Source organism: Nasonia vitripennis (assembly GCF_009193385.2).
Source record: "Nasonia vitripennis strain AsymCx chromosome 1 unlocalized genomic scaffold, Nvit_psr_1.1 chr1_random0005, whole genome shotgun sequence".
NCBI lineage: Eukaryota > Metazoa > Arthropoda > Insecta > Hymenoptera > Pteromalidae > Nasonia > Nasonia vitripennis.
The window spans coordinates 3,204,738-3,229,577 of record NW_022279591.1 but is presented as its reverse complement, the minus strand read 5'-3'; the positions used below and the strand labels follow the sequence as shown (position 1 = coordinate 3,229,577).

The 24,840-nt window shown below is 32.4% G+C and overlaps 2 protein-coding genes across 44 annotated transcripts in view; both read left to right on the top strand.

Moving 5' to 3' along the window:
• Positions 1-24,840, top strand: part of LOC100118566 (coiled-coil domain-containing protein AGAP005037) — a 1,551,999-nt gene that overhangs the window by 122,054 nt on the left and 1,405,105 nt on the right. The gene's annotated exons all lie outside the window — the stretch shown is intronic.
• LOC107981244 lies at positions 276-15,038 on the top strand. 7 transcript variants are annotated; one of them, XR_004226372.2, is made up of 8 exons: positions 277-3,575; positions 3,652-3,747; positions 4,306-4,517; positions 6,913-7,150; positions 7,446-7,501; positions 8,262-8,338; positions 13,008-13,044; positions 14,778-14,864. XR_004226372.2 is itself a non-coding variant. In XM_031921160.2 (7 exons), exons 3-6 carry the CDS (start codon positions 4,359-4,361, stop codon positions 8,310-8,312), a joined length of 504 nt encoding a protein of 167 aa, XP_031777020.1. In that variant the 5' UTR covers positions 276-3,575; positions 3,652-3,747; positions 4,306-4,358; the 3' UTR covers positions 8,313-8,338; positions 14,778-14,862. The 7 variants fall into 7 exon arrangements, 4 of the variants coding, with proteins under 4 accessions (XP_031777020.1, XP_031777025.1, XP_031777027.1 ...); XR_004226369.2 differs by having other exon boundaries at positions 287-3,575; positions 8,119-8,338; positions 14,778-15,038; XM_031921160.2 differs by lacking the exon at positions 13,008-13,044 and having other exon boundaries at positions 276-3,575; positions 14,778-14,862.

Here is a 24,840-nt window from a genome sequence, read left to right as displayed (position 1 = left end):
ATAAATGAATGGCATTTTTATTTCTTTTAACCATTTCTTCTCAGTTTGACCTTGAACTGACCTTGAACCTGACGAGATGGGGCCAAACTGATTCCGGATTTTGATTCAGCGACCAAAAAAACATAAATATATGGCATTTTAATTCTTTTAAACCTTTTCTTCTTAATTTGACCTCCAACTGACCTTGACCCTGACGTGATGGGGCCTAACTGATCTTATATTCGAATTCAGCGACCCGAAAAACATAAAGATAGATAGGTTTGATTTCTCGCGCAGACAACTTTTTTTATTTTGTGTGCCGGTGTAATTAATGCCCATGAGGAAAGCACGGTTCAGCGCACTAGCTGAGCGGTTAAAGTGGAGGCTAGTCGTCTACTTGAGAAAGTGGCTCGATGAGTAGGTGATTGCTAACACGTGTGATTTTAAAGTTGAAGATAAGAATAAATATTTTATGTAGGCTACTCAGCTGACTGCGATTTTATTGCGCCGACGAAACAAAAGAGAAAGACAAGATAGATTTGTCCGTCCGAACTCACAAGAGAGAAAGAGTGTGAGAGAGAGAGAGAGAACCATTTAAGTCACATATATCGTAATTTACTATTTGTATTTAAGTAACGTCTTATGCGGAGTTTGGAGTTCGAATCATGTGTTGTAAAAAACTGTCCGTGCAAATGACCGTGAGTGTATACCGTGATATTTCTCGTACTACGTGGTGAACAGTAATAAAATTTTACGTGCATTTGTGTTTTCTGATTCTGAATTTAGTAAAAAAAATTGCTTGACAATTATAGCCTTTTTAATGGCAATTTATTTATTAAAAAAAAACTTCCTATGCACGGACAGATAAATATCTTTCGGCCATGGGTGCGGACGCGTTAGCTCTCGTGTGTAAGACTGACCCCAGCGACCGATACCGATAGCGTGCGAAAGAGTGAGAGTGTGTGAGTGCGAGAAGAAGATATCTCAACGGATTCCTGCCACACCAGGGAACGACGAGGCGGCCTGTCGACCAGCAACCAAGCGTGTGAGCCACCAACTTCACCGGAGCAGAGTGTGTGTGAATGTGTTGTGTGTAGTGCGCGCCCACCGAGAACAGCGGCTACAGCTTTGCAACTTGGTGCAGCGGCACCGAGTAACGGCCTTCTTGTCCACGCGCGTATACGCGTCGTGAGATACTCTCTACGCTGGGTCGACCTTGATGTGATTCGGCGCTTGCTTGTGTAGAAACAAGATTAGCCGCACAATACATTATTTCTTTCATTCTATATTACTTCAGGATTCGTTTCCCGAGATTGTTCTCTCCCGTTCCCAATTGCCTTCCCTAATGGAAATTGAAATCGTACGTTTTTGTTATATTACGGGACGCTGCTGTAGATTTTTGTACGGTGTCGCATGTTCACGTACGTTCGCGTACGTTTTGGTTGAGATTCGAATATTTTGTACAGCATTACACAGAAACGTACGCAAACTTACGCAGCCGTAAGTGAACGTGTGAATATGTAGTAAACTAAGAAAAATAATGATCGTTTCAGACCCGCCCCTCGGTGGCGTCCGATTTTTTCTTCTCACATGTGCTAAGTTTTTACATTAGTTAGTATATAAGACCGATAAGGTTACTACGAATAAAGTTAATTATAGCAGCAAGAAATCAAGTCGTACAAGTTTATATTGAAGATTTCTGCAAATAATCTGTAAAATTTTGGGTCTTAAATATTTATTTCATTCATACGTTCGTGTACTTTTCCGTACATATGCGCACATTCGTGTACGTTCATTTATATTCCTAATCGTATTAATAAATTTTTCCATTCGAGTTATCAGGAATACCGCCGCCTCCTCGATCGTTGCAACTAAAGTTTTCAACGCTTATTTGAGAAGCCGGCTCCCCACAGGAGAGTGCGGAGGAATAGCACACATGTGAATACGAAACTCACGAAGCAGCTCTCAAAGCTAGCTGCGTTGCAACGCGGGCAGATCATATAGGCGTTAAGCGAGTTCTCCGCAACATCGAGAGATGGTGATCAGGTTGAGTATTTCCGAGTTTTCTCCCCAAAAACGAGCCCCCTTACATACAAGTTATACAAAAAATTCGGCAATAGCGCTTCTAAAAGGGCCTACAATTTACTACTTTTTACCACAAGATTTTCTAGAGTGTGAGCTAAAAATCAAGAACATAAAAAAAATGAATTTTCTATGTCGTATAGTTACGGGAGTAAGATGGTTTTATTAAATTTGGTGAAGGATATTTAGTTTTTGAAATTTAAAGTTAATTTATTTCTAAAACCAAATGACTTTAGACTAATACTACATTTGATATTTTTATTTATATTGAACAATTACTGTTCAACTTATCAATATATTATTATTTAATGGATTCTTAATTAGTACAATAAATTGAATTAAAAAACAATACATTAGTTTAAAGGAAGCTACGTGCCAATTCTATTGAAAAAAATCACGTGAAAATCACGAGAAAATCACGAAAACATCACGAGAAAATCGCGTGAAAATCACGCGAGATTTGTTACCAATTTCTCACGTGATTATCACGTGATAATCGCGTAAAATAATATGTATAAATTAAGAAAATTAATAATAACCAATAAATAAAGACCTAATTAAAAAAAATATTTCTCTGATCGAGATTTGAACCCAAAACCTTGGCGTGAAAATTCATTGCTCTACCATCTGAGCTATTTGCTTTCTTTGACGGTTAATGTATAATAGCTAATCACATATATTGATATAATTTTTTTTCGAGGTTACACTATTAACTATTATTTTAATAACAATAACTCAAGAGAATCAATTTCAAAACTAAATTGCAGAGGGAAAAATGTTAAAAAAATAATGACAGTAAAGGATGATAATATCAACATGTTGTAAAAATTTTAAGTCATTTTAATGATTAGTTTGAGAGCTAGAATTAAAAAAAACTAAAAAAAATTAATTTTCTATGTTGTACGGTTATGGGAGTAAGAAGGCTTTATAATAATTAACTTGAAATTTTGGGAAAAGATCAGTGCGTGGTTTATCAAATTTTATAATTTCTAATATATTAGGGTAAATTTTTTTCATGAATTATGTAAATACAAACCTCTGAGAAGCAGGCACGTAAAATCAAAATCCTCCATGTATAATTATTATGTAAATACTATTCATGAAATTACTTGTTGATTGCAGTCATTTTCCTCGGATGTTCTTTTCTGCATGGAATAATTTGTAAGGTCTTCTCTTCTTCCTGATCTTAGATAACGTTTATATCTTTTAATTTCTATTTCTTTACCAGAGTCGTCAGATTCAGATATTTTCTTTTATAAGTTTATTTTAGTATTATCGAGAACACTAATAATTTTAGGGTGGATCCTATTTTGTAGATCGTATTTTACCGTTTTTAATCGGTTCAGTGTGTATCAAAATTGTTTATTTCGAAGCCGTGAAAAAGTAAACACATGACGACGGGATATGTATTATACCAAAACGTAAATATACAAACCTATATACTTCATGTCAATATATATATATAGTTGTATAGTTACCAGAAGGAACTAGTGAAAACTGTGATAGATCTTAAGGTATGTATAGCATATATATGTAATCATCTCATCTCTGGTTGAATTAATATCTAACAAAAATAAATCTTAATTAAAGATTTTGCGTATATACGTGATCGCGATTCGTCAAATAAATATTTGGAAGGAAAATTGACCAACATTGCTTTTTCTACAAAACTTGGTAAAATTCAAGGTAAAATTGCATAATTTATAAATATTATATTGTAAAATAAGTTTATGGTTTCATAGTGTTGATAAGGCATACAAATTTACATGCAATCACACTATGTCTTAATTCCAAACTGATTAAATTGTGTATTTAGATGATGAATTCGGTTTGATTTTATTGATATGCCTGAATTTAAAAAAATACTTTGAAAAATCTGTTGACATCACAACTCTAAATTTATTATGTAAAGCAAACGATTTTACGAACTTTTTTTGCACATCGCAGCTCATGTCGCTTCTACTATAGGGTAAAGCAATAGCTGCATTTTCTTCTTCTCAGTTTTAACATAAATACGGTCATCAATATACGCCTATGCATGACACTTGTGAACCCAATTTAGAGATTCTCTGAAACATTAGCTAAATCCTTGAAAACGTATACATATTGTACAATATTGCAAATCGTTTTAATGCTTATTTTATATTATTTATTATTTATTTGGTTTCTTTATTTCAAAATTGAAAAAATTTTTACTTTTAACCAATTAAATAAACTTTTGATATTGATTTTTTGGTTTTGAAGATTCAAGAGATGCTGTAAGTAAAAAAATTGAAGGAAGAGTTAAATTTCCTAAGATGGATTGGGCTTCGGAATCTACTTACGTGACTCCTGAAAGAAATACATTTTCGCTTGAGAGTAATGAACAAGACGTATCAAATAAGCCAGGAATTTTCAGTAATGGAATCATCAGCGATGAATCTCAATCTGATGGAGAAAATGAAGATGATGACTATGTAATATATTTTACAACAACAAAAAAAAGTAATAATCAGAAACAATTTTTACTGTTTCAAATAGTACTTAAGGTACGGTTGGAGGTACAAACACTGTTTTTCAATGATGATTGTTTTTTTTTAAAGAAACCTTCTAATAAAAACCCAGCTCTGTACGTGCCTAGTGTAAAATTTAATGAATCATTCTACCAAAAGAAAATATAAATCAGACTTTTTTTCTAAACTTGAGAATTACGAAATGCAAATGGGGGCAGACCTCCAGCCGCTCCTGGACCGTGTACATTAACAGCTATTTGTTTTAGTTCTGTCTGTTATTGCTAGCTATTATGGTCATCTCCTGTTTGCTACCTTTAGTGTATCTATTCTCATTAGAGATTATTGTAGTTTAGGAGTAAATATCTTCTAATAATAAACGTGTTACTATCCCTAATAAAAAAAAAAATTCCCACCATTGGTCGCACGATTTTTCATGCGATTAATCGCGCGAAGGAAAATAACGACTTATCGGCAACTATCAAACTTTTTTGTCGTGATTAATGACATGTTTCATCGCACAATAAGTCTCGTGACTAATCGCGTAACTTATATGCAATGCATTTTCAAATAAAATAAAATTGTTCTAAATGCAAAATTAGTAAGCTTGGTAGCAGATTCAAAAGGTATCATCCGAATGGTAACACCTATATTGGCCACCACCCTTACAAATTTCGTATTTTGAACAATTTTATTTTATTTGAAAAATGATTAGAGATAAATGGCGTGATTGGTCACGTGACTAATTGTGATACTCATCGCATGACTAATCGCGTCGAAAAAGTTTGATAAACTGATGCAATTTTTTAATAGTGATAATCTCCAATATGACGTAATTTTTTGACAATGAAGGTTCATCAAAAGACTATGAAGTCCTTCGACTATATATTGAGATACTTTTTGGAATATTTTCTCGGGTATTCTGATCTGCTAAAAAAAATGAAGTAAATAACGTCCATCTAAAACATTAAAGACAGTATGACCTATTATTAAGTTAATAATAGGAAGTAACTATTTTAAAAAATTGTTTCTGATTTATCCGTCAAAATATTTAAGGTGAATATACAGCCTTTTTTGGTTCATGACTTTAGTATATTATTGCTCAAAAAAATAATGCAGGTTGTGTGCGTCTAGTACACAGCTTACTATATTTCCTCGATGCTATTCATTTTATGAAGATAGGTGTTTTGTTATTTCTTTTTGTATTTTTTTAATAATTACATCATGTACCTCAATAATATCATAATTATAAAATAAATTAGTTTGAAAGGTGCTATATACTAATAAAGAATTAGACATTCTGTACTTAAATTCGGTTGTAAATTCACCTTGATCGACCCTTTATGATATTATTAAATAGCAAACAACAAAAGTAACAATTTCCTTATAATAATAATAAAAGTTAAATTACGATAAACCACGACAAAGTTCCCCTACGTAATGTAATTATTTATCATTTCACCAAGTTTGAAGTTTATATGTCAATATCACACAAAATAAATATTAAATTACATGATTTTGAGACATTAATCAAACTTTGTTCCAAGATATATAAACTTTAAATTGTATTAAATGAGAGATAGTTAAAATACGTAAGGCAGCTATTGGATTCTGACACCGAGGCGAAATACATAGATATAGCTCATCAAGGTGACGTCACTATCCCAGCGATTAACATGGAGTCAAATGTAGCAGATTTAGTTTTCTGTTAAAAAAATAATTTCTGTGTCAAGTATTTGCGATCGACAGTAAAGTATTGACAAATGGCAATATTATATAGGTTGTAGTCATCGCGTGAAAAGGTGCTGCAGGTGAAAAATGTCTATACATCTACTAAAACGACAGAGGATAACCACACTTTTTTCGATACCTGGCTTGCAAAAACATCAAAATTTTTTACAAAATCCAGTGAGAATTATTTTATTTTTCTCCGTTGTTAATGCTCAAAGCGATTTTCTGTGCATTAAACAGATCTTTTTATCTAAGATTTTAATTCTGGTTTTCTCTGTTCCCACAATTTCCCACTGTACAAGAATTGTTAACAGTAATTATTAGTACTTTTTCTACGTTGTGTAAACTGTCTGCTATCCACCGCACTTATGTTAATAATAAAAATCATGAATTCATCTTAAATTGCTATGCTTCGTAATTATTTTGTCTGAAATCGTCTAGTTTTACTGATCACCGCGAGATTAGGGACAAGTGTGTTAGATACCAATAATGTAGTTTATCCTGAATTTGTTTTTATAATTTGTTAAAAGCAGATCAGTTTCTTTTGTTGTCCGCTATTTTGTGGCGGGAAATCCAGATCTGAATTTACTTTCGGACCTCATTATCATATAACTAATGTATTGCATTGCAGACAAAGAATAATTCATTATCTGATAAGAATAAATCAATAAAAGAAAAAATAGTTGAAGATTATAAGCTTAAAAAATTGCTCTCAACGAGAAGCCTATTAGCAGAGAAAAAAAGGGATAAATTACAAGTCGCAATAGCAGCCAATGGTGATTCAAATGGTGATGATGATGAAACTCTTGCTAGCCATGAGCCTTCAAATCTTTTGGATGAAGAAGAGGAAGCAAATAAAGAGAATCAAGGCACTATTAACTTACATTTTTTCCTCTGTGTAACTTTTTAAACTGCTCTTTCCCCCCTCCCTCTCTGTTCCCCACCCTTCTCTCTTCTCATCCCACCCCCTCCCCCTCCTTCTCTCTCCTCTCTTTCTTTTTCTCCACACCTCACTTTTTTCTAGAACTATTAATTTTCTTGTTTCTCTTTAGTTCTCTTTTTATAGTGCTTACTCTTACTTGCCTTCTTCCTTTGCTTCTCTACATCTGTCACTTTATTTTCTTCTTTACTTTTGATATATTTTATTCTTCTATTTATTTGCAGAAAAATTCGAGCTTAACATAGGACACAAGAGATATGAAGAGCTGGACGAAGACACAGTATGTCATGTTTTTAATCCTCCTTTCTTAAAAAAGTGATGGGCTTTATCGTGAAGCATTTAATAAATAATCAGTCGTCTGCTACAAGAATTTAGGAACGCAAATTAAAAGTGCGAATTTTATTACATAACCTACAATCGCTTTAAATTGTTGATGCTCAGCAGGCGGCAAAATTTAAATTTTATTTATGACATGATAAAAAGTGGGCGCAGCGCACTTAGATTTCCTAGGACACAAAAAAATTTTATCAGCAAACATTTAAGTACGAATGTTTAACTTTTTTTTTAAATTCAAAAATCGGACTTTAGCATCGGTATTCTTTACCAACAAATTTACTTACAATCTGACAACAAGGCTTTCAGATCACCGATCTTATTCATTGTGCATCTAGGGTATAAAGTACGCTAAAACTCCTTCTTTTGATACGGGGCAAGGAAAAAATTATTTCCTTCCACTGATAAGAGAAACTCGATTTTGTATTCATTTTACATGCATGAAAAGTGGTGTTTTTTATGCACGTGTCATAAAAAGTCCATTTCTTGACTGTGTTTGGAAAATATCCATGTGTGTGTCTTTGCCTATATTACAATAATATGATAATATTCAAACATTTTTAGATCTATTTAGGATTAGATGTCTCAGTAGACAAAGAAATATGGAGAAAAATGAATAAGAGAAAACCTAAAAATTCTACGATCTTTTTGAGAGACTTAATGGAACTTATATGGCATGAAAACGAACTAAAAAATAAATGTCTTAGATTACATCTTGCCTCGTTTCGATACCCTGGGGAAGAAAGAATGGAGTTTGAGCCAGATTGAATGCAATTACTCAAAGGTACTTTTGTATAATCAATAATAATTATGAATAAGCATATGGATTCAGTTACAGAAATATTTTGGCATTTGCATGTGTGTATGCAGAATGTTTTTCTCTCGGAGCACAATAGTATATATATATATATATATATATATATATATATATATATATATTGTGTACCAAGGTCGTAAAATGGGCTTTGTTAGACCGAGTGTGGATTTTGTACTACGAGTCGAGGAGAGGTAGCACGAGTCGCAGGTAAGTACTGCAAACTCTACACTCGGCCTAAAAATCCCACTTAGCCTTTGGTGCACATCATATTTTTTGTAACGAGCGGACATATTTTGGTGTTTTTTCATACGTGTTAAACAGGGCTGACGTGACTATTTTATAATATGGCAACTACGATCTTGTTCGAACATTACACAAAAGTGAAATTCAATTTTTTCGTAAATAATAAGTAAATAATGAAAATAAATCAAAATCAACGCATTTTTAAAAAGATTAACAGACTAATAGATACAAAAAACGCGAAAATCGTTTGTTACAAAAAAGACATTTAAATATTTCTGATCCTCCTGATCCCTCGTAATTACCCGTCATGATCCCTCGTACTTACCCGCAATTTTACGTGGGCTGGATACCGCTGTCGATTATGACGTAGGAACGAACTTGGCACGAATGATGGAGAATCAGAACTATTTATTACTACATGGTGCACCTAGAGAGGGGAGGGGGAATTGGAATTTTCTAGCGAGCCTTTAGTGACTTTGACTCTAGTTAAAGCATCATCTTAGACAGAAAAAGCCACTTTTTCCTTGTTACCCATCATACTTTTTTTAACTACGTCAAAAAGGCTTCTTTTGCGCACGAAAAACGAATAGGAAATGAAGGACTTTACAGTGTATCATTTCAATAAAATGTCATTCTTACATGTTTATATATTTTTAAACAAATTTTAACTAATTTAAACATTTAATAACAATTTTGAAAGTCTCTGAGCAGCGGAAGGATAAGTACTTTCTCTCGCTGCGTGAAAAACTTGATTTCCCATTCTCTTTTCATGCACGAAAAAAGCCCTTTTGCATGCACTTGCCAAAAAAAGTTATTTCGTTCCTGAAGTGTTCTTTGGAGCAAAACTTCGGGCTCTGATAGTTCCGATGGTCAAAAGTCTCGATAGGCTCAAATTCAAAAAAAACCTTTTACTAAGTTTTTTCAAGAAATCATAATTTATTAGTTTTCGCTTTATGCATGCATCTATGCAGTATCATCGTGCTGTAGAAAAATGCTCTGAGAGCCCATCTTCAAAATTTTATTTCATGAAATTATATTGTATCTTGAATATAGAACATTTATCAAGACTTTTTATTAACAAATGAAGTACGACCAGAACCTTAAGTTTCAAAGTATTTCAAAGAACGCTTGTCTTCTGCTGCAACAAAGATGAACTCGATACTGACAGTAACTCGTGTAGACATTCCTCAAGCGCTTATTGATACAAATTAATAAACCACTGAACATATACAACCCTTATCTCATAATCGTCTAAACTCCTGAATCTATAAATTTGTATTACTTCCTTACAACCATTAATCAATTAACCATAAAATCCTAAAACCTTTGAATCCAGAATTTCTTGAGCTCATAAATCCATAACAGAATAAAATTACTTTGAACTGACATATAATAAAAAATACTTGTTTCCATGATGATATCAAATGCTAAAGAAAAGTATCATAGTATTTAATATGTACTGGAACAGTTTGGCAATTGTAGAATAAGTTTTGTACATATTATAAGCCAGGCAAAACATTGCCAAAAGCCAGCTTGAATAATGGTTATTTTATCACTATTCCAAATACTTTTTTAGTTGTCTTACTCTAAAGAAGGCACGTGGAAAGTAAAAACTAAAAAACGCGCCGAGCGCATCGTAAGTAGTTAACGAGCATCAAAAATACAACAGGATCTTTCTTTAAATACATAAAATTCTTTCTTTTCCTTTCGTCGTTTCAACAATCAGTACCGTCCTTATCAGGAAACTGTCAAAGTAGGTTTTATTTAATCGAAATGTTCCTGTACGTGCAAAAAGTTAATTAACAATAACCTAAAGTCAAAACTCGCAATTACGGAATCGTTGTCAGTATAGAATGTTTTCCTGCTGAGCTCAATTTTTGCAGGTCAATAGCGAATTTATGAGTGAGTAAGTGCTATAAAAGAAAAGTGATGGGCTTATACACTAGTATCCTGCACGGTCATGGATAGTGTTTTTATAACTTTTTTCATTTTAGCATTCTATTTTTTGCCCCTACTTTTGTTTTGAACGCCTTTTTACTACCAATTTTCTGGCACATACCTCTTACGCCTGCGAGGGATTTCCGGTCAGGACCCAGACTCACACATTTGCTAGTTAAGCTGACATCAGTTTTAGCGACCATCTCCTCACCAGTAAGGCCGACTTTCTCTGCCTAGTGCATCGGTCTGGCTACCCTAACATTTTTTTTATTTACCTCTGATATATTCTTCACTATTATTTCACATGTGGCATGTGCCTGTGAGACAGGAAAACCCCGAAATTACACTGAAAAAAAAAACTAAAAAAAAATCCAAGTGACTTTACGGGGAATCAAATTCTTGACGCCTTGAACAGCTGAGTTTTCGTTAGTTAATGTGTGTGCCTTAACCATGCTTGGGTGCCCAATACACATCGTGCCGTATCGGACTATTTATGACACTTGTATCGTAATATGCAATTATGTCGAGGCTGATCCAGCAATCATTTTCAGAAGTATTAACATTATTATTTACGAATTCGTAGCTATTTTCTGTATGTGAATCAGGCTTCTTCATGCTGTTTTGTCAAATTTTAAGAAAGCTTTTTGACAAGAAATAAGAAGGTTAACCTATTGTCAAAATTATTGTTCAATTGGTCATACTGAACTTTCATTTTTGTCGATTTTGGGGAGGCCACATCACCTTGGCAGGGCTGCATCTATCTGAAGTGTCTTAGTAATTTGCCTCGTTAATCTATAAAATTACACCTTACAATTTCTTGTTGACAGCTACGGCAATTAGGCATGTCAAGTTAGCCGCCCTTAACTCCTCTGTCCCTGTTAAGGAGACATTCCACATGCTCTGCCTCGACCCCGCGAAAACAGGACATCTAAACAGTAGGTGAGAGGTGGTATTTTCTTCTTCTTTGCATTACCTGCAGTCCTCAGAATCAGCGTATCCTATTTTCTGTAGGTGGTACATTACCTTTCAGTGTTCAGTTAGCTAGTCCACGGCTAACCTGAATCCATTTATTCTTAGTCCTCTGGTAGACGCAAGCTATTTCACCGGTAGGGTGCAACCTATGATATCTTTGGCCTGTCTAACTCCATTGGCATTTTGCTACCTTGCACAACGTTGCTATTTGTCAATAATTTCAACGACTGTCTACAGTTTAGAACAACTTTTAATGTGACCTTTACAAGAGATTGTATGCTCCCTCGACCAGCATACCAGTCTTCCAGGGGCCATCACAGAGTTACATCAAAAGAACTTCTTAGCTGCAGACAGACGCTGAAAGTACTATCAAATCGCAACGTCGTAAGACTACTGTAGGTCCCAGGTGTCCAGCGTGGTGGGCAACGAAATGGTGGACAGGCTGGCGGGCAGTGGCGCTGATAACCTCTGCGCTGGCTTAACAAAGAACTGAGCGCCAAATGGCAGAATGCCGAGGGACTCAGATAGTCCAAGAATATTTTAGGCGATAGCCCTCCTACAAAATTGCTTAAGGCTGCAAGAGGAGTTAGTAGAAATGGATTAAGATTAGCCGTGGGCGAGTATCGCTTTACGTAGAGACTTGCTCCAAGTGACCAACAATCTCCTGAGGAGTAGGAGCGTCAGTCGCGCCATTCAGTACATGAGTTGCATCGGTGGCCACGGTAAGCCTACTAGGCTACGTTAGGCCATCTAGGCCTCATTGATTACCACACGAGAACACAACCGGCTCTTTTCAGGGCCACAAAGCTGTCCTACTCTTTGGAGGGGTATAGCAATGTCTTCTTGATAAACCTGTCAACCAGCTTTTCCAGGGTGAATTTGATGATTCCATGAATGAAATCAGGCTGATTAGTCTGAAGTCCTTCGTGACTATATGTTGCGCTTTGTCTGGTTTAGGCATGAACGCCACCTTTGTCAGTCGCCATTCTTTCGACACATACCCTAGTGCCAGGCATGCTTGATACAATTTCTTCAGGGCCTGTGTTAGTATGTTGATGCCTCGCTGCAGTAGTGTCGGGAAAATATCATTCGGACCTGTAACTTCGTAAGGCTCGAACAAACTTCTTGCTCACCTTATCCTTGCTATCTGTCTGCGTAACTTTAACTTTATTGTATTTCTTGCGAAGTCGTCGTCAGTATATAGTTGTTTCAGGGAGATCGACGAAGTATGTGATTTTTTTTAAATATTATTTATACTTTGATTTACAGAGCGATCCTAAGGTATTTCATCCCCGTTTGAGTCACCCGGAATCCTGACAATCATAAACTTTCAGCGCTTGTTCGTTCCCACTAATCCCAGCTTTCTAGCCTCTTCTAGCCTCCTTTAAGATTCTCGTAGATACTTTATAAACTCCCTTATTATAATCTAAATTTAATTAATTTTACGTATTCACAACTAAAAAAGAAATTTTTTTTTTTACAGCTAAGGTGCCAATTCACTTATCTCGTCACTACACAGTGTAAGCTTATATTATGAGCATAAACTTATAGAAATTAATTTTTCAAATCCTTAATTTCATCACATGCCCATTTCTTCCAAAAACCATAGACCTCTATTATATAGCTTCTAAATCAATCAAATTACAATTATTATAACCTGTCCTACTAAAAACCCCATTCGACAATTCCCGTGATCACTCCGCTGATTATTCACGCGTTTACTTACGTGACTAAACACGTATGTATATCGATAAATTAATAACCCACACGAGAACTAACTTGATTATATAATGAAGCAATTTATTTTAATATTAATCATGAGATAATCACGAAATCAATTACGCGACTAATAACATGACTACTTACGCGACTATCCTGTACTCACACGAAATTTTTTACTATTCGGATTTTATACATGCAATTACTCATGTATCTGCTTTAATAATCGTGAGAGTAATCACGTAAGTTATTTCAACAGGATACTGTGAACGATTGATTTAAAAACTGTATTCCTGTGATACACTCCTTGATAGTGAAAAATAATTTAGTCCTAATTATCCAAACTACATTGATTAACTACAAATCCCAATTTTATTAACCTTTAACCCATTATCCTAAAATCTGAATTAATATAAAAATCTAAATGCAACTACAAATCAGAAGTTTATTCTAGTTTATAGTATTATACATTTTTATATGTCTAATAATAATGATTTTCTCGATGGAAAATACATTTGAACTTTATAAATATTATCAAGTTAATGAGCAGACGGAGGCAATAAAACTGGTTTTCAATGATTATTTTTAGCTTTGGTATTACGAACGTGTTTGCAGGATTGTAGGTAAATCGAGATTTGCGAAATAACTTTATTTTATTAAAACACTTTTATTGAAAAATGGGCTATTGATCGCCAAAAAATATGTAAAGCCGAATTTTAGTTTTTTTTTTAAATTCATTATTGTAAATTACAAAATGCAAAAGTGTATTGTAAATATACAGTTTAACAGTTTCTTTCTATACGGGTGTGGAAGATGTTTACATACATGTGCGATTATTTTCGAATACAAACACAGCGAAATTTTATGCTACCCTTTACTAACATAATGTGCAAATACCTGTGCACAGATTTCCGTAGAGATTTCTACACAGATATTTGCACATTATTTTCGTAAGGTTATGCTATACAAAATTCTGAAGGTTCATGTATTCTCAATTAATTTTATTAATAAAACTTCATCTTCTTTATCTAAAAAATGTAAAATAACATAAACATAAAAATCTGCTACAAAAAAAAATATGTGCATAGATGTTTGCAAAATTTTCTGCACTGATCTCTGCACATAATTTGGTCCGTACTTTTTTTTAATTCTAAAGAATTCTTAAAAGCTAAAAACATAATAAATGCCTTGATAGGTGTTATCATCCTGATAATAACCCCAATACTCTGGTTGTGGACTCCAAACTTTATTTATTTAATAACAGATTAACATAAAAATTTTTTAAAACTTGAAAAATAAAAATTGTGGAATTCACTATCAAAGTTATAGAGTTATCTTCTAAATAATAACACCTAGTAAGGCATTTTTCATAATTTTTTGATTTCAGGATTTTTCTGGAAATTAAAAATAAACGATCCAACTTTTTGACAGAGATCAGTGCAGAAAACTTTGCAGAAATCCATGCACAGATCACTGCACATTATTTTCGCAAGGAAATACTCATTTCATTTGATTATTTTTTTTTTAATTTCAGAGTTGTACAAAGACTTTTTAGAAAAAAAAAAATAAAAGAAAGGACACTGTCGAGCTTCTAAAGAACACAATGAAGCCGTATACCAGTCAAAAACTACAAGACCTACGAAAAGAGCATTTAACTGGTATAAAGAAAAACCAAGAATAAATATTTTTTCCTAATAAAATGTTAATTTACAGTATGTAAAATAAAACACGAGTTAATTTAAAAAAAGTTTTTTAATCCCGAATAAAATAGTAAAACTTCTACTTTTATTGGCTATCTTGCGTCGTGGTTATTTGCGAATCCCCGAGCCTTTCTTCCAGGCCCCATCCTACTAGTCTTATTTTTCATCGGCAGCTATAGTTGGCTTTGTAATTGCTACTTACCTAAATATCAATCATTTTAAGAGAGAAGGTAATAAGAAATGGCATTTAAAAACATTTTTTAAGAGATTTTATGTACAAAGGCTATAGCCGGGTTACTATGGTGAAATGGCCCCCTTGGAAAATGTATATATGTTATATACCATTCGATGGGGGATAAAAAAAAACTCCCATAGCCAAATTTTTAGCTCTCTGCCTAGTGCGCATGCGCAGTAACGTCGATAAACGTGTTTTTTTGATTTTATTTTTTTCTAAAGTCCCTATAGGATAAAAATTTTTTTAAAAATTCACATTGGTGTATTTATATGTCATGAATAACTGCAATTTTTTTGGGATTACATAACCTCAAATATCGGATCTAAAAAAATTATTAAAGTTTTCAATCGATATTTTGACCCCCTTGTTTTTGAGGTGCAACTTTTTAAGTAGACTTTTTTTGTGTACTTTTTCCCGTTCTTTACGATGGCACTAACGTTTTTTCCTTAAAAATGGTGGCACAACTCGATTTGAGCCAAAAACTGATTTTTTTGCCATTTTTTCACGTTTTTAGCTGGTTATGTTACAATTTAGTTACTAAAGTGACTCCTTTTGAGTAGTTTTGCATATCTTCCCATGAAAACATAATCAAATGAAATATTTTGTTCGCTCCAAGCCGTATTTTTTATATTATCTTACGTTTTCAATGATGGTCTTATCAGAATTTGAGGTAATAAAGGGTTTCTCTCTATATATAAAAAGAATATCGCCGCTGTCAGTGTCTGCTTTTCTCTTTAACCTAAAAATGCCCTCATTTGAGTGATTTAACGCCGAAAAAGGCCATTTTTGGTACCATGTAACCCAAAACTAACCTAAAAATGTCATAATGCAAGGGTTTTCACGCAAAAAAGCCTGTTTTTAGCTAAACATAGCCTTGAAATCGATCGTTTGAGGGTACTTTTGGCGTCTTGTGGTCTTAAAAAGGCCATATTTGGCTTATCTGCCTCTACTTAATTGATTATTCAAAATCTATTGACAGTAATAATTATCAGGTAAAAAGGAATTGAAGTTAAGTATGTTCAATTCGTACAAAGTATAATTTATTATCTTCATAGGCTATTTAAAATAAATTATGGAACGTATACAAGTAGCTTTTTAAAAATAACGAATGTTCACAATAGAAAAAATGATTCACTCATCATTGTCACTATCTTCATCAATACACACTTCAATTTGATCATTAAGAAACATTTTAGACAGAATTTCAGCTGGTCGTATGATTTTTGATAAATATCTTCCATGTGAAAGATAATAGATTATGGCAGCAATATGCGCACAACATCCTATAGTACGGTTACCGTTAGCACAATCACAACAGTGTCTTAAGATGCTAGAATAACCAATACCATTTGGTTTATACTCAACGAAACATTTGTATTGTTTTCTGTTAATATGCCTGGATTGAACTTCAAGTTTGAGAATATTGTTAGTCTCTTTTGAATATCCAATCTTCAAATTATTATCTGCGTCAAGCATTTCCGCTAAGTAAGATATTGTCTGTTTAAGCTGATATGTTCCTGTAAACAGAATTTTCAAATCTTTTATTGTTAATTCAGGAAAGTCTGGTAAATCATCCGAAGTTATTATTTTAAATGGTAGTTTCCGACGACTCCATCTTTTGTCTGCTACTAAAACTGCTAATGTATTTTCAACATTTTTTCTAGATTGCATAGCACTAAATATTTCATCTTGCATGTCTTCATCAGAATCTAGGCGTTTGCCAAACAAGTTATTTAAGTAGCAAGAAATTTTACAATAAGATCCAGTATTTTTCACCATTTTATTATCAAGTTTGTGATCTAATAACCTATATTTTTTCTTTTGAACTCCGTGCACTGCTTCAACAACCCATCGCAGTTTTGTCGTGAATCTTGTTTCATTTGATTCTTGCGTAGAAAGTTGAGATTTTGAACCTTTGAGTGCAGGCATCAAAACAATATAACCCATATTTTCTAATTTTTGTTTAATGTCCCTGAAACCTCTATCCAGTATAAAAATGTCCCCTTGGCGAAGAAGTTTCTGTAAAATATTCTGCTTCTCTTCCAATATTTCAATCAGTATTGTAGCATCATTTTTATTTGCAAGATATGGACCTAACTGGTCAACAACATAACCATTAGTAGTACATATAGTAAATGGTTTAGTCAGAGGAACTTTTTTTTGGCCTGAATAAGATTTTCTTTGGTACTCGTTATTAGAGCTTTTTTCATGCCTTATATAAGTACCATCAGCAATCAAAATAAGTTGTTTACCAGGATGTAATTTCTTTGCCATATTAGAAGTTTGATTTTCAATCAATTCATTTCTGTCTACATTTTCTAATCCAAAGTGTTTTGGTAGTAAATCTTTTTCGAAAGATAATAATACTGATTGACAAAAACGAGATACTTGTTGTTCGCTTTCAATGTCAAATATTGTAGAGATGAGCGAGTTAGAATTCCCAGAGCGCATTTTGAATAAAAATACGACAATGGCTTGTGTCGCTGTCCTTACACAGGAATTCTTCAGAGAAGTGAGTTGATCTTTAAGATAATTAATATTTTCCCACGTTAATCCCGTAAAAACTTTCAATTTTTTTTCAGGCATGGAAAATTCAGCTACTGTATCTAATAAAGTTTCGTCTGCTTTCATTGATAATTGACTCAAAAATTGTAGTAATTCATCAATATATACCGTACTTGTAGTGGAAAAAATATTAATTTTATTTAGTTCATCTTCATAAAATCTTTTTTTAATTAAATGTGTGCAACAGCATCTATTGCCATGTGGAATAAAAACATTCATTTTACTATAAACTTGAATTCGGGCCTCTAAAGGAACTAATATATTATTAGTCTGTTTTTGGTACCCACAAACAAAGCAATATTTATGTGCCGCAATCGTCCTTTGAATAAGTAATTCCGTGGTTGCTCGTACTTTTTGTTCCTTTATTGTGTATACAGATGATTGTGTACTTTCCTGAGATGATGAAGTGACAGTTAGCTGAGAAAATGATTCAGAAACATTTGAATCTTGAGACGAAGCAGTTGCTGGAACATTAACCTTTTTAGGTTTAGAGCTTGATATGTATTTGGCTAATCGCTTTCTACATGAATCACAAATTACATCATGGATGTAAATATCTTTATTTGATAATTGTTTAGCATATTCGATTTCAACTTCAGATTCGATTTCCTTTTCTCGACCAATTGATTTTCTAATATAAATATTACACATGGCACATCTTCGATCATCGCGTTTCCTGATGTTATCTGACTCTTCATTACTATTAGATGCCATATTTATTTAACCATTAGACAAGAAGATCACATCTGAAATAATAAAATATAAATATTTTACAATACATTTAAAAATGCTGTTAGTTAGTTTTTAAAAATCTAAAAAAATTGTTTGCCTTTTTTTAAATTAAAAACTAGAATGAATAATAAATATTACAAAAATATTATAATCTAAGTTCTTGTATAATCCAGTTTTCTCAGTAGCTTTACATGAAAAGTAAAAAAATAATATTGCCTAGTAAAAGTGAAATAAGTTGTATTTCATTTATAAGTTTTTTAAGCAAATAATTTTTTTTTGTCATAAAAACTGTATTGAAGTGCTTGCACCTAGTGATTTTATAAAATCAACAAACCTATGAAATTATTATAATCAATTTGTTTTTTTGTAAAAATATGTTCTTGTATCTAGACATGAATAATAGTGTATTTTAAAATAAATAAATAATGTTGTTTTTAATGATGTTTCATATACGTATGTGTTTAAAGCATAGGTTAGCTTGTGTTTACTTTATTCATTTTACATTTTTTTAACTTAAAAGTTAATTGACAATTAATAAGTTCGCATCCTATTAGTTCTATTTTTCATTTTTATTATTTCTCATGTATTGTTTTTATGTAAAACCAAATATTTTTTCTCATCTCATAATAATTAACTATAGTAAAAATCACATCATATATAGTCATATGCAGATATTTATGTGCATTTTTTATTAATTTGACAGTATTTTATACATAAACAAATTAATTATTGTTCAAGACTTTCTATATTTTATCAATTTAATCATACTTGTATAATTAATATACCGCATTACATCAAAACATGCAACTCATCAATCGTCAAATCCTTTTCTAGCAAAAGTTTATTGTCATATTTTATTCAAATGTTTTTCCTTCTTAATTTTATTTAGTTAATAGTTTCAACAACTTTATGTTTAACTAATTTCTCATTTTACTTTATGTGATTAGCCTAAATTGGTTAAGTTAAATAGATACTTTTTTGTAAGCTTATTGATTTAAAATCTGATTGCTATTTTTGTTTTAGGATAAGATCGGATCTTTATGCGAGTACTAAAACAGTTTATAATTTAATGTTGGTTTAAACTTTTGATTTTATGCAAGAATTTAATAACGTACACAACATGTTTTTCTTATTTAGCGTATAAAAAGGTCTAATAATTATCTGTTATTATTATTACATTATTATATTATTATATTATATTATTATATTATTATATCATATTATTATATTATTATATCATATTATTATATTACTATATTATCTGTCATTATTTTTGATACAATTACTCTTAATACTACAGAATTTATAATAAAAATTTTATTTTTCTACCCATTAATAAGTCTTACTCTGCATATACCGGTAAAATACAAGTGTATTTATTATAAATACATGGGAGATTTTTTATTTATCAGTAGGTTGGTTACAGTATTTTTTTCAAAACTCAAAGTGTCGGCATAAAAATAACATTTTAGATATTATTAATAGGTTTTGATTTTAAAGAAGTTATTTAACAAAATATTAATTTATTGTGTAATATGTATTAGAAATACATATAACCCTAATATCAAAGCATATAATCTGTGATGTCAAAACTTTTGAAAAACTTTGTTAAATCTTCATTTTTTTAAAAGATATGTAAAATATATAGTACTCACTTTAAATATACAAGATTGTTAGTTTTGAAGTAAACAGCAGAAAGATTTAAAGTAGCCGCGTCAGCCTTCGGTTCCAACTAACTCCAATGTATTTGAAAATAAATACTTAACTACTTTATTATTTTTTCTAGTATTGCTATCAATTATCAGTCAAAAGCCGAAATAGTAAAAAGAAAAATCGAAACAATTTTTATTTGCTAGATTTTAATTTACTTTAAAAGTTATAAACTTATACTAACAGCGTTTTCACCATTCACTTGTATTAGTATATTATGGAGAAAGTACAATTGAGTCCGTCGTCCCGTACCGACCTCGGGACATACCGTCTGAAATAAGCTGTTTTTACGGGATTGACTAATTCTGTACCGTCGATTGGGTTATCGAACAGAATTAGCCAATAATATAAAAGTGACTTATTTCAGACGGTATGTCCCGGGGTCGGTACGGGACGGGACGGGACGTATTGTACTTTCTCCCTTATATAGACAATTGTAAGAAAAAAAAAATTAGTTTTGAAAAAAACAATGTTGGCCATTGGTTTGCGCATCGTTTAATTAATTAAGAAATCAAAATACTTTATTTGTTTATGCTCCTGATAATTCTTAATTTTATGATTGACCATTCACTACGCAGATCGTCTGCATTGCAGCCGCCGCGTCAACCGCGCGGCCAAGCATAACCTTTTATTATAAATAAAAATAAACAATAAACAAAAAAGTGCGACAGAGACAATACTTTCGACCAATCACAGAACGTTTAAAAAGAACATAACATTAGCCATCAGTTTTATAATAAGGTGATATCACAATTCTGATAAGACCATCATTGAAAACGTAAGATAATATAAAAAATACGGCTTGGAGCGAACAAAATATTTCATTTGATTATGTTTTCATGGGAAGATATGCAAAACTACTCAAAAGGAGTCACTTTAGTAACTAAATTGTAACATAACCAGCTAAAAACGTGAAAAAATGGCAAAAAAATCAGTTTTTGGCTCAAATCGAGTTGTGCCACCATTTTTAAGGAAAAAACGTTAGTGCCATCGTAAAGAACGGGAAAAAGTACACAAAAAAAGTCTACTTAAAAAGTTGCACCTCAAAAACAAGGGGGTCAAAATATCGATTGAAAACTTTAATAATTTTTTTAGATCCGATATTTGAGGTTATGTAATCCCAAAAAAATTGCAGTTATTCATGACATATAAATACACCAATGTGAATTTTTAAAAAAATTTTTATCCTATAGGGACTTTAGAAAAAAATAAAATCAAAAAAACACGTTTATCGACGTTACTGCGCATGCGCACTAGGCAGAGAGCTAAAAATTTGGCTATGGGAGTTTTTTTTTATCCCCCATCGAATGGTATATAACATATATACATTTTCCAAGGGGGCCATTTCACCATAGTAACCCGGCTATAGCCTTTGCATGAAATCTTGCTATCATAAAAAAAATATTTTTCTTGATAAAATTATACATGATTTTACAGTAAATATCACGCAAAATCTCCCATCAGATCTGACTTAAGATCTTACATAAGATCTTGCACCAGATCTTGTATAAGAGCTTGCTTACAAGATAAGTAAAACAATTTTTTTTCCAATAATTCACTCAAGATCTTATGTAAGATCTTAGTCGGTTCGTGGTTGAAAATCGATGATAAGATCTTGTGTAAGATCTGGGACAATATGATTGTCGATATTAGTTACGTTGATATGATCTTACGTCAGATCTTTCAATAGGGATTTTAAAATTTTCAATAGGGAAGCGTAAGCAAAGTAATGCGGTATATAGTATGCATAAGAGAGTAAATCTATAGGTATTGCTCGGATAGGGAGGGGGTCCGAAAACAGTATAGCTATATGTGTACTTATCCCTGCGCCCGGAGAGAATGTATAAGGTCCTAAGAGAGTAAATCTATATTTAGCTTTGCGTACGGAGAAGGTGGCCTGCCGGGTCGAGAGCTAAGAGCCCTATACCAGCATATCTATAGATATCACTGTAACGCATTCCATTTAACGCATTCGATCTAACGCATTCCAGAAGTTACAAACATTGTAGGTTCACCGTCCCATAAGAAGTTATCACTTCAAAAATTACAATTATAAAACGTCAACTATTCTGCTTAACTTTTAAACAACTTTTTTACATTTATTTTTAATATCCCATATCCAAACAATTGATAAATGTATTAACAGAAGATCTATTTTAAAATATGTATACTCTAAAGCTCCAATCTTAAGTATGTCTACAGTAAGTAAATGATGAAAATTGTGACTTTTAGTCTTCAGAGATATATTTTACCTGATATATGGTATATATCAACATTTTTTATATCCCTTATAGTATTCCTGAGTTAATATTATTGTGTCATTAATTATTCGAATGAATTGTTACATATAAAAAACCATTGCCAGTTCTTTAGTTCGTAACTTCTTTCAACCTTTTGAACTGCTTCAATATCTAAATTGTTTATACTCTACGGATAATTTTATCAAGTTATTTGTATTGTACTTATTCATTTGATAAATAAAATTATATTCAATCAATTATCGATAGTTCCCTGTTGAAAATAATCGGATGGTTATCCAGCTGGATAATTCACCTGGATTTCCAGGTGGATATCCACATGGATTGACATGGATTCCATGTGGATCCGGCATGGATTCCAGCTGGATAATCCGCCCAGATTTCTAGTTGGATATCTACTGGATTGTGGCAAAATCCAGGTGGATTTTCCAGCTAAATATCCAGCTCAAAACAATCTTAAAAAAAACGCCTAGTCCTGGGCTCGAACCTGGGACCTTTGAGTTGATAGACTTGCGACTTAACCACTTGGCCAATTCATCACTTACCTTATGATCTCATATCGTAATATATATGGTAAATCCTGTATATTCCCGATATATTGTTGCATTAATTTGTGTTAACCATAATAGTACATTACGATACAAGTGGCATAAGTCGTACTTTACGGCACGGCGTATATAAGTGTCCAAGCACAGCGAGTGAATTTTCAAGCTGGAATTTGCGTTTAATCTCGAGCGTAAAATGATAAAGTTTATACATCGGTTAATGCATATTTATAACATTATATTAGGAATATGCAGGATTTACCATGTATGTTACGTTATGAGATCATAAGGTAAGTGATGAATTAGCGAAGTGGTTCGAGCCCAGCTCTTGGCGAATTTTTTAACGTTTATTTTGAGATGGATTTTTAGCTGGAAAATACACCTGGATTTTGTCACAATCCAGTGGATATCCAACTAGAAATCCGGGTGGATTATCCAGCTGGAATCCATGTTCGATCCACATGGAATCCATGTCAATCCATGTAGATATCCAGCTGGAAATCCAGGTGGATTATCCAGCTGGATATCCATCTGATTATTTTCAACAGGGTTATTATAGGTAAAATAACATTTTGTAATCTGTATGATCAAGGTAACTTTATTTTTTCAGTAATCGAATTTCGCAAGAAATAATTAGTTATATAACTTGATATTTATAGGGAATGTAGTTGTTCTATTGCTTAATCACTACAATTTTGTTTGGGAAGTTCTATGATATCATTTTCTATTTATAAACATTTCAAAAGAATTTTGAAAACAATTAAATTTAATATATCTTAAAAAATCTATTGGATTTATTAAACAGCTTAAATCAGTAGATCAATGCGCCAGCAATATCTCAACATTCAGATTTTTAATATGACTAGCTAAATACAACGCGTGCTGAGCGCGCCTAATTTTCTTGAACTTAGAAGTTTTAAATCATGTTTATACCATATATTTGTTCTTAGACTTATCAAATCCTTTTATTAATGGCTTCAAAACATCCAACCAACACTTTTTTAAGACAGAGATTCATACCTTCTTCTTCAGCTATCGTAGTTTGAAAAAAACTGTTTATTTAAGTATTGTTAGGAAAACAGCAGTAAAAAACTCAACATTTATACAGAAAGTAGTTTACGTCGTGATAATTACCATGATTTTCAAAGAAGTTCTACTGTCCAGTTCTCCAGTAATAATGCTTTCATGAAATATCACTTTTTGGTGTACAACAAAAGAGAGCCGAACAATAATCTAAATTCTCCGCGTTAAAAGAATAAGTCACTTTATTCTCTTTTAGGTAGATACTCAGTGATTTACTTTAAACTTTTTTATAACATTATCGTATCAAAAGAATCGGTGTAAAACATAAACGCGTTTACAAAATGGAAAACGGGCTGCTTTCTAGAAAGAAAGCAAAATTAATATCTTTTTCTTTTTAATTTTAAGGTGTTTATGTCTCATTACAGTACAATTTTCAAAGCTATATTTATAAATGAATAAGTAAATCTATGGATATCCATAAATAATTTGCTATCATAATGCATTCGTTGATAACAACTATAAATTATAAAAATAAAAAACCATGCAAAATATAGTTTTAAACTATTGACATCATAAAAAGTTTACATTTTCCAAATTCTACGTCACGTTTATAAATCCACTCATTGCACTTCGTGTTAGCTACTTAACTTTTGTGGTCAACTATGTAAAGTTCATTTAACAACGCATTTTATGCCTTGTTAAGTCGTATTTAAAAATCACGCTGTGTTGCCACTACAAAATGAGAGAAAAAAAAATCGTGTTTAGGATACGGCGTTTCCAAAGACGCCGCCACGATCTGACGTTCTCGGAGTAGCCGGCACGATACGAC

Coding starts and splice junctions, on each gene's coding strand:
- LOC107981244 (XM_031921159.2), top strand. CDS start 4,359: ATGGATTGGGCTTCGGAATCTACTTACGTGACTCCTGAAAGAAATACA. Junction 7,151..7,445: donor AGCAAATAAAGAGAATCAAG/GCACTATTAACT, acceptor ATTTATTTGCAG/AAAAATTCGAGCTTAACATA. Junction 7,502..8,118: donor AAGAGCTGGACGAAGACACA/GTATGTCATGTT, acceptor AAACATTTTTAG/ATCTATTTAGGATTAGATGT.